Source organism: Oreochromis niloticus, linkage group LG3 (genome assembly GCF_001858045.2).
Source record: "Oreochromis niloticus isolate F11D_XX linkage group LG3, O_niloticus_UMD_NMBU, whole genome shotgun sequence".
In the NCBI taxonomy this organism is placed as follows: Eukaryota; Metazoa; Chordata; class Actinopteri; order Cichliformes; family Cichlidae; genus Oreochromis; species Oreochromis niloticus.
In genome coordinates this window covers 79246047-79256465 of record NC_031967.2, presented here as the reverse complement: position 1 = coordinate 79256465, position 10419 = coordinate 79246047, and the positions used below count along the sequence as shown (strand labels likewise).

The 10419-nt window shown below is 38.3% G+C and overlaps 1 protein-coding gene across 1 annotated transcript; it reads right to left on the bottom strand.

Annotated features, from left to right (window-relative positions):
- Window positions 1-5874: 5874 nt before the first annotated feature.
- On the bottom strand, window positions 5875-6898 carry LOC100712214 (interferon-induced protein 44-like). The gene is made up of 3 exons (XM_025905239.1): window positions 6697-6898; window positions 6282-6382; window positions 5875-6195 (listed from the first exon to the last, which is right to left on the bottom strand). The coding sequence occupies exons 1-3, from the start codon at window positions 6896-6898 to the stop codon at window positions 6031-6033; spliced, it is 468 nt and encodes a 155-aa protein (XP_025761024.1). The 3' UTR covers window positions 5875-6030.
- Window positions 6899-10419: the final 3521 nt, after the last annotated feature.

Below are 10419 nucleotides of genomic sequence, written 5' to 3'. Positions count from 1 at the left end.
AGCAGACCTATTTTGCACTTTTATGCTGTGTATAGAAAAAGATTGCATGGTTTACGGTAGAAAGTAGCATAGTTGTACACAGCTCTAACACATTTTACAAATGTTTAAGATCTTTTTAATGATTGATAATGAAACAAAAGTCTACATGAACATCAAGGAATACTTCAGATGTTATTGATTTTGTTTGTCAATAAATTCTTTGACAATTAATTCGGGCCCAGGGCCACCAAAAGCCCCTCCTTGTTCATGACAGTTTTCAGGAACCAGCCTGGCCCTGCCACCTCCCAGCCTTGGGTTTTAGGGACCCTTCTCAGGTTCCCCAGGGGTGTGGTCCTTGGGGCAGACCCTTGTGTCGTATCTACCATGACCCAGTTCCTGCATCAGTCGGGAGTGATGGGGTAAGCCAGCCCTTATGTGGTGTCAGATCCTTAACATTGGGGGGTTCCAGTTTGCCTGAACTCTAAACCTTTAAAGTTTCATATCTATAAATATAAACACAAAAATATCTGAAAGCATTTTGAACCTGACTGGATGCCTTCCGAGCAGGTTCAGTATGCTCCATCGTCTCAGTGTATCTTTCTCTCTTAAACCCCTCCTACAAACTCAGACTCTTCTCCTGCCTACATTTACTCTGGCAACAAATATTTTAATGTTTTGTATCTGTTTGTGCTTTGTATCATTTTCTCTTGTGAAGATAGGTGAGATTTTTTTCAGTTATGAGCTACTTTTATTTTCATTAATATTCTACTGTATATAGTATTTTATTTTATTCTATTCTGTACAGTTGTGTACTGTATTTATTCTTATTTTATTTTATTCTAATTTTTGCTTCATAACTTTTGCACTGTCCACTTCCTGCTGTGACAAAACAAATTTCCCACGGGTGGGACTAATAAAGGTTATCTTATCTTAAAACAATTTAAGGCGAAATTACGCTTCACTTTCGATGAGGTCACTTAAAATACCTAACAACTTCTAACTGTCAGAAATAACAATCAATTACAAAATAATATAATTATTTAAAAATCATTTATTAAGACACAAACATGGAGCTCACATGTTAATCAATAAATATATAAATTTGCATCTAAAGACTTTATAATTTATTTAGAAAGAATACAATGATATAGGGCTTTATCAAGAATAAATATTTATAAATGAACACTAAGGTGAAGTAATGCTTCATAAATGATGAAATAAGATCTTAATAATGGCTTACTAAAGCTCAACAGTTCACACATCAAATAGAAACATGAATCACTTGTAATGATTAGAAACTTGATAGAATTTCAAATCTAGTTTGGGGAGTCATTCAGTGAGAAACAGTGAAATGATTTTCCATGTGAAAAGGTGGACAGCAGAAACAGAAAGAAACAGTGAGAACTAAAAGAGAAACAAAGAGCTTTGGAACAACGAGGCAGCAGGAGGACAGCTGCAGTTTAACAGCTTCAATTCACTGACAGGAAACAACATTAGAAACATCATCATCCTCAACTCATCTGCTCCACTGACACTGACACCTTCAACGGCAACACCTTCACTTTACCAACAGTGTTAATGATTGGAAACATCCTGTGAGTGAAAGTGTGTGTGAAGGTGTGTATGTGTGTGTTAGTATCAGGATCAGAGAACGACAGCTTTCCTCTGTTCCAGTCCAGATTCACTCTGATCCTCTGGAACTTTTTCTGTACTGAGAGATCAGTTTTAGCCGATGGTGAGCATGCTGACTGTTTATCTTGATAGAACATTATTCCCCACAATCCAGACAGACTGTTTCCCTTCCTCTCCACAGACTCTGCCAACACACCCAGTTCCCACCATGTACTGTCTCCAACTTCAACATCCCAGCTGTGAGTCCCTGAGTTAAAGCCCTCAGAGCCCAGGACAGAGCAGGAATGATCAAACCTCTCTGGATTATCAGGAAGCTGCTGCCTCTCTCCTCCATATCTCACACTGGTCAGATCTTCAGACAGGATGAGGTTTGGATGAGCAGTGTTTGGGTCCAGAATGAGAGGAGTGTAGGAGACCATGTCCTTCATGTTCTTCCAGATGTTGAAGGTCAGGTTGCCCAGGTGTTTGGCCTGGTCTATCAGAGCTCCTGAGGGCAGCTGTGGATCATCCAGCAGGGGGCAGCGCTGGACTCTTTCCACTGCAGCCTTGTAGTTGTGCAGGAATGAGACGTCTTCAGCTCTCAGCGCTCCTTCATCATCCCACTCTTCTGCTCCTCTTCCTCCCTCAGTGCAGCCAGCCTGGCCTCCTCTTCCTCTGCTAGAAACTGGTGAAGCTTCTTAAACTGCTCCTTAATCTGCCTCTCTGTGTGTCGGGCCTGGACCTTAATGTGTTCTGCTGTTTGATCAAACTTCACTTGAACTTCTTCACATAACTTTAACTTCTTTATTGTCATTGCACAGTCATACCTTGTACATTAGTACAACGAAAATGGTAATTAACCCACATCGGCACCACACACAACTAAACACAGCACAACACAGCAACTTAAAGTGGATTTTTGTAAAGTGCAAGAAACGTATGAGTAAAAAAAGGTATCCCTTAATTGATAAATAAAAAAATAATAATTGAATGTTCATTCCACATTACTATTATTATTATTATTACTATTATTATTATTATTATTATTATTACTATTATTATTATTATTATTACTATTATTATTATTACTATTATTATTATTATTATTACTATTATTATTATTATTATTATTATTATTATTATTATTATTATTTATTATTATTATCATTATTATTATTATTATTATCATTGTTATTATTATTATTACTATTATTATTATTATTATTGTTGTTGTTACTGCCCCTCAAGATATCCAATCAGGTCAGCTGTTAGCTCTGATTTGGGCTATTGCCCTGTTGTAAAACCTGACCTTGACCAGACATGAAAAAAGAGAGTGTTGATGAATCATGTTTTCTTCTACATCAGGTGGAGACCAGGTGCACGTGTGTCACTTACCTGAGACCAGTATGCACTATGGAAAGAAGGCAAAGCTGACAGAGGCAGTTTGTAGCTATGGGCAATTTTCTGCTGCTTTAACGTAGGTCCTGTGGTACATGTGTAGGTTACTTTGACACATACATAATTATTATTGCAGACCATGTACACACTTCATGGAAACAGAACTCACTGATGACTATAGCCTATGGCTATGACAGCGTCCTTATGTGCCGACACCGGTGTTTTAGCTAGCAAAGCAGCGTGGCTGATGTGGAGTGAAGCCACGTTAATGACAACGTGTACAACCATTGGAGATGTGAGCAGGACAGACGGAAAAGTTTTGACTTTATACCAGTTTTTAAAGTGTGTTGATAGGCCACGTAAAACCAGAGTTATGGTTAAAAAAATACAGATAAATATGCAATGTTTGTATTTTTCTCTGAATACTATCGTTGTTTATATTTAGTGCGGGAAGAAACGGTAAAAAGGGCACTTTATAAGGAAAATGCTCAAAAGCACTCTCCGGCTTTGAGCTAACCGCCCCCCCCCCATGTCATGTCACGTACCATGTCAACCAATCAAGAAATGATATGGCAACAAGGCATTTAGTTGTTTAGGAAGGGGGAAGTTTTAGGAGTGAGTGTTTTGAGATCTGAGAGATTTGAGACATTTAGCGCAAATCTTGTGTAGTTAGTGTGTAGTGTAGTCAATAGTTTTGTTGTGTGTGTCAGAACAATGAGGCGACTGCTGAATGTTACAGGTGTTACAGCAGTGATACATCTCCTGTTGTCAGGCCTGCAGGTATCAGGCTGTTCTCCTTTATCTCATAGTGGACAGAAATTATTTTTTGGAGTGGCACAAATAATTTGTGTGACATCAAATTTGATGCAGAACAGCTGATTGTGCTGTAAATAGTTTGAAATGTTTATTTAAAAAAAACGCCTTGGCAGCATTTAAAAAAATAGCTGCAAAAAACTTTGTTGTTTGCAAAACTCAGTTACTTTTTTAACTATATAATTAATTGCCCAACATTTGTTATTATATACTGTATTTTGCAGACAGAGAGCTACAGGACTCTTTCCCAGACCACAGACTCATAATACAAGTCAGAGCTTTATAAAACAAATTTTGTGTTTTCAAAACTGGAGGTATTGGAGTTGGAGTTATTTTTACTTCTAATAGTGTTAACATACTACACAGGTCATGAACAAGATTTTTTTTAAATTTTCATTTTCAGTGGGCTAAAGCAGTTAATTAAAAGAAGTTTAAAATAAATGTAAATGCTGTAATTTGATTATTTTAATAAACCATTGTTGCGGGTTCAAAAGTATTAGAGATAGATACAAGAGGAAAACCAAAATAACAACACTGGTCCGGCTGGGTTGAGTCAAACGACGATTTTTAATGAACACACGCGTGGGAGATGAACACTGTACGCAGACAGCATAAGATCTTGCCCAATAACACACAAGCAGTTGTTTTTATGGCATGAGGGTATTGTTTATGGCGCCCCATCATGCATCAAGCAGATACAATACAATAAATGTTGACAACTTTTGACACACTTTTGGAACATTCTCTCCGTCTCGAGGGTAGGCACTGACTCTCACTTATCTCCTGGAGCTAACTGTCCCTTCTGCAAACATAATCGTACAGTTACAAGGTTTTGCAAACTATTTTTCGAATATTTGAACTTTTACCTAAACATGAACCCACTAACTGGGTGTGTGTGTGTGTCTGTATCCTAACCTCAAATGCACCCTATTTCACCTCTCAGCTCGTGTGTAATAATCTGAATCAGGTATGTAATATTGAATAAATGTTTTGTAATCGTATGCGGTCTTCTATGCTCTAAGTCACTTTACTCAATAGATCAGCCAGACATCCCGCTGACTGTAGCTTTTAACCCTTACTAACTTGTGCACAACTCCATAATAAGCACCACACTGCAATATATATAAGGATGATCATGGTTACACCTGCAATGAAAGATCATATGATTATACTAACACCTGTAAATAGAAGATTAATATGAGGTTATAACAATAACTGTAATACAAACTTTAATGCAATGCAATTTATTAATTGTATAATTTTTATTTTGGTAAACACTGAAAAGGATACAACAGACTTAAATACCATACAAGGTTTAATGCGACATGAGACAATTATTTATTCTTCAGTGCACATTTGCATTCTAACATGCAGAGTTGGGTGATGGCTACACAAGCTCATGGCTGGAGTACATGTGCGAAATTTATCTGCAAAGACAATGACAGCTTTATTTTATTTGATTATAAATGTTCTTCGATATATTTCTGTGATGTTAGTCAATATTAAGAAAGGAAAAGAGAGAGATGAAACGTGTTTTTTTTTTCAAATTGATCACACTCAGTCATATCAGCTTTCAGTAACAACTTCCTGATTCCTCTGGACCCAGTGGAGGTGGTGAGTGACAGGAGAATGGTGGCTAAGCTGTCATCCCGGATGGACAACATCTCCCACCTCATGCAGGAGACTGTGACAGCACTGAGCAGCTCCTTCAGTGGGAGACTGCGGCACTCACGGTGTGGGACGGAGAGATTTCGCAGGTCTTTCCTCCCCACTGCTGTCAGACTCTACAACAAAGACTTTTGCAGCTGATCAAACACACACATCCACACATGTGCAATAAGACTGCTATATGTGCAATTCTTCTTCTGACGAAGTTGTGTTTTTGTATTTTCCTACTCAGTTGTATATAGTATTTGTATTTCTATTTTATGCTATTGTATATATTATTCTATTCTATTTTATTCTATTGTATATAGTATTTTATTTTATTGTGTGTTTTCTAATTTCTGCTACATAACTTTGCACTTTTGCTGTAACAAAACAAATTTCCCACCTGTGGGACTAATAAAGGTCATCTTATCTTATCTTATCTTCTCTTATTTTTATTTTATCTGGTAATTAACATCAACCTGTGTGGAAAAAGTGACTCTTATTGTACTGGGATTATGTATTATTCATCGAGTGTATTAGATCACTGTGTATGTCTGAAACTGTCAGGAATGAGGCAGTTTATAATTTAGAGTCAATGAAGTCTTCTCCCAGGTCAATCATCATTCTCAGTGCGCTCAGGATCAAAGTGTCGATGTCGTCATTCAGTTGTGTTTCTTCACTGTAGTTCTTCACAGGAAGGATGAAGTTAAGCGGGATCCCCAGTTTTGAGCTCAGATCTCCCATCTGAGTTTTTACAGAAACAAATAAATTACTGTAAGATCTGAGTACAGGTATCGTTGTAATGTTGAATTTTTCCAGCTAAAATTCACCTTTCTCTTCATGAGCTTGCTTTTGTACGTATTCTTCAGGTCCTTTTCAGTTTCAGGACAGGCCTCATCAAATTTGGTAAGAACAGCTAACTGGGGAATACCTGCAACATGAGATGTTTTCTGATTAATTTTCCCCCAAAATTCTGAGGAATTTTTACTATACATACAATTTGCACAACAACAACAATAGTGTTTCACTCTGTCTTTCAGCAGAGACTGTATCCATATTTAACCAGGTATAGTAATAAATTTTTTGTTACCAGACATTTTAAGACAACCAAGTCTAATGCAGAACGTCAGCAATGTTTTTCATGCACATGCATTTGTTTACTATTACAAGTAAAGTGTTAGAATAAATAGTCAAGATGTTCTTTAAATGCACTGTAAGTCTGTTACACACTCAGTCCCCTCTTACCCAAGTCGCTGGCTGTCTCTCTGATGGCTTTCATCTTCTGTAACACTGAGCTGTTAATTTCTGTCGTGTTACCAGAGTAGAGACAAACCACAACATGAACTCTGTCCTCTGGAGAAGGTGAAGGGTTGTAGCCAGAATCAGACGTGGACAATGGAGACGCAGGGTTGAACTGCAATATGTTGCAAAAATCATAAGCAGTCATTGTATACTGTAACAAGAATCTCAATAATAACATGAATGAAAAAGACGATGCAAATCTGTATTTTTTTAAAAAACTTGAATAAATTCATCAATATGTTATTTACTTTTTTGATTACAAAATATCATGAAGAAAATTTGAGAGTTTTACTTAAAGAGTAAACAAAGTTCAGTTTGATGATTGTACCTTATAACCCTTATAACCCTGTGCTGTTTACAGAGTCATAATTCCTTTGCTGATCTCCCTCTGCGCTGTCACTCTTGGAGCTTTGCACACTCCCTTTATCCCTCAGTTTCCATTCCAACGCATGTGTAGGTTTAGGTTTAACTCCTCTCTGGGTTGTCGTGCTGGAAATGGTCCCTGTTTCTCACTGGTCCTCTTGAAGCCTTCTCTCCTGGTCTCAGTCTGCATCTGTACCTCAGTCTCTCCTTCCATACTAATCCACCTATAATTTAAAAAATGAAAGCCAGCCCCGAAAAACTCTCTTTTGCCACATGACCCTTGTCATGTGGCAACTTAACACAATTAGAGATGCGCAATAAAGTTGCACCTTCTCTCTTAAAAATTTCAGGGCATCTCCCCTGGAGTAGCTTCGCTCCAGGCCTGTAACCCTGTGTTAAAAAACCCCAAAATAAAACACACACATTAGCGAGTGGTATGTCCTGCTGTAAACCAAGTGATTAAATCACATGAACAGCCCTCTGCTCTAGAAAAAGTGATGTAGATGTTAGCACAGTGCATCTGTATGCACACTTACTCACAGTGACCTTTGCATTGTAAACAATACAAGGTCATAAATAACACACCGCTGGTAAATTCATAGACACAGAAAGTGGCAATGAAAAGGTTAAGTCGGCAAGGCCCAAAGCTCATGCAGACTAGGATGCTGCTGTCACCTTTCCGCTCCCGTAAAAAAAAAAAAACATATATACATACGTACATCTACCCTTTTGTCACATCTGGTTGGAGGTAGGTGCAATCTTGCATACTGGTGTCAGGTCAGTCAAGCTTTTGTCAGTCCAGTCAGTTCCCCATTTTTATTGCTGATAGTGGAATCTCTCATGTCACATTGAGTTTCTACTGCCAGCAATATGACGTCATTTCAAGAAAGAAAAAGAAGAATTTAGACTGGATTATCTCGGTGAATCCTTTTAGGGACTTTTTATCTGATTGTGTCCCAAATACGTGGCTTTCTCCAGAGCCCATGTTAATGTGGAGAAGCTCAGTTCGCAATTGTTTCTGACAAAATGAGATGTAGCATTTTCAGTTCCAATTGTGCAGGCCTGCTGAAATGACAGACATTATCAAACAAAACTCTTTGTGCACTGTGAAAGTAAAAAAGAAAAAGAAAAAAAGGCATAGTTAAGTCATGAAGCATGCTCTTCATCTTAGGCGGGTAAATCAAACAAAAACTAATAGGCAGGTTCACCTTGGTAACAAAAGAAAATGTATCAGCCAGATAAATCCCCAAAACATTCATCCATCAGCCCCACACACACCGCACAACCCTAATGAGTTTCTTGCCATGTAACCAGGTGTGTGCCATGGAAAAACTTCCCCCACACATCAGAAACAAGAAATTTCATAATCTATTAGTTTCCACTCATCTGACCCCCCTGCAGCATTCTGTTCGCCCCTGCTATAATTCAGTCATCTTCCCCCAAAACAATACTAGTTCACTAGTCTATGTTTCACTTCTCCACCCACTAAGTCAGTTGTTCCCAAACTGTTTTTGCTGGGCCCCCTTTGTTTTACAAGAACCCCACCCCCATACACGCACACGCGTACCTGCACACAAACACAGCCATATTTTGTTCTATTGCGGTTTATTTCACACTTCAAACATTTAGTAAATAAGCAAATACAAGTAATCTGCAATAAATTACAGGTAGTAAGAAAATAAACTACTAACTCTTTTACGCTGCGTCCGCACCTACACGCGTATTTTTGAAAACGCAGCTGTTTCGTCCACACGTAAACGGTGTTTGGAATCACCGAAAAGGAAGATTTTTTTAAAACTCCTTTTTTGCATTTACGTGTGGACGAGGAATACAGAGTTCATCACGCAACGTCACGTTATTGTTAACATGAGATGAATTGCAGAATGGCAGATAGAGACAAAATACTGTTAATCTGACCATCTACAGGTTTTACACGCTTACATATACACACGCAGTTACTGTCCCTCCATTTAGAAAGGCAGAGGCGTCACGGTGTGATTACCCAGATAGCAAGACGACATTGAATCTATGTTGATTTTTCATCCGAACCGTCGTACATGGTCGGGGTTGAAATGCCAATGTTGTAACAACATTGAAATACTGTGGTAAACCGACGGTCTTACTATAGGGACGTTGTAACAATGTTGATTTACCGTTGTATTTTTGTCATTGATATTTGATCTATTTGTAGTCGACCAGGTGACAACAACAACATCGAGAAAACGTCTATTTATAGTTGACGATCATTCGGCTCTGGTCACCATCAAAAACCATCGATTTGTAGTTGAGCATTAAATTGCATTGCAACTGATCGGGTATAAAGTACCAGAGAAAGTAGATTTATTGTTCATTTGTTATCAATGACTTGGTCTAGTTCACCAGCTTTAAAAAATCGTGTCTACGTGCAATTTATGTATAGTTGACCGGGAAATTAAAGCAGCGATCACTTGGACTATTCCGCAGCACCCCTCTCACATTGGTACATCCCCCCAGGTATTCATTGTCTTCTACAGTAGAGCGGGACATTTGATTTACTCTCAGCGGAATTGACCGGAGAAGGCATCAGGTCATGCACTGCACTGGCCTGCACCACGATTAGTATAAGGTAAGAATGAATGATTTTTTTTTCCTACTCGTTATTTCCATGTTTGCATTTGAATAACATTAAAAAACTCGTTAATGTTGTACATTAACAAGTTTTTTACTGTTATTTACGTTGCTCCCACAAAATGTGGGAGCCCGAAATTGTGTCTACTTCTTACAATCCGGCAACAAATAAATTGCACTGCGAACAAAGTATATCAACAAAGAAAACATTTTCGTGTCATAATTTCTTCGTTATATTCCCTTACAAAGCTAGCTTTAACGCTTCGAGGTTTCCTTTGTTCTTGCCGTCGCCTCGGCGCTTGACCCAGACTTTCGCTCTGTAGTTGCTTAGTACTACAAAAAATTCTAAATCTGTGATATATGATTGATAAACGTAATGGTAACTGTATAAATGTGTTCAAGGACTTTGTTACTTTTAATGATTGGAGAGCACCCGCTTCAATTCACACTCAATTCAAACTTTACGTTGCACGCTCACGTAACTTTACGTTGCGTGCTCACCTAACTTTACGTTGCACGCTCACCTACCAATTGCGTTTGCACCTTTCGTCCACACGTAAACAGCGTTTTTGGTCACTGAAAATGGAGATTTCTAAAAACGCCTGCCAGGGTGGATATTTTCGAAAACTCCGTTTTTGCATTTATGTGTGGACGAGAAAAATGGAGAAAACGCAGCGTCAAAGGTCTGCGCCAATT

Excerpts from the sequence above, each read along its gene's own strand:
- LOC100712214 (XM_025905239.1), bottom strand. The coding sequence starts at position 6,898 with ATGACTGCTTATGATTTTTGCAACATATTGCAGTTCAACCCTGCGTCT. Across the intron at positions 6,383-6,696 it reads AGAGACAGCCAGCGACTTGG|GTATTCCCCAGTTAGCTGTT; the intron begins GTAAGAGGGGAC and ends CTCATGTTGCAG. Across the intron at positions 6,196-6,281 it reads GCAAGCTCATGAAGAGAAAG|ATGGGAGATCTGAGCTCAAA; the intron begins GTGAATTTTAGC and ends GTAAAAACTCAG.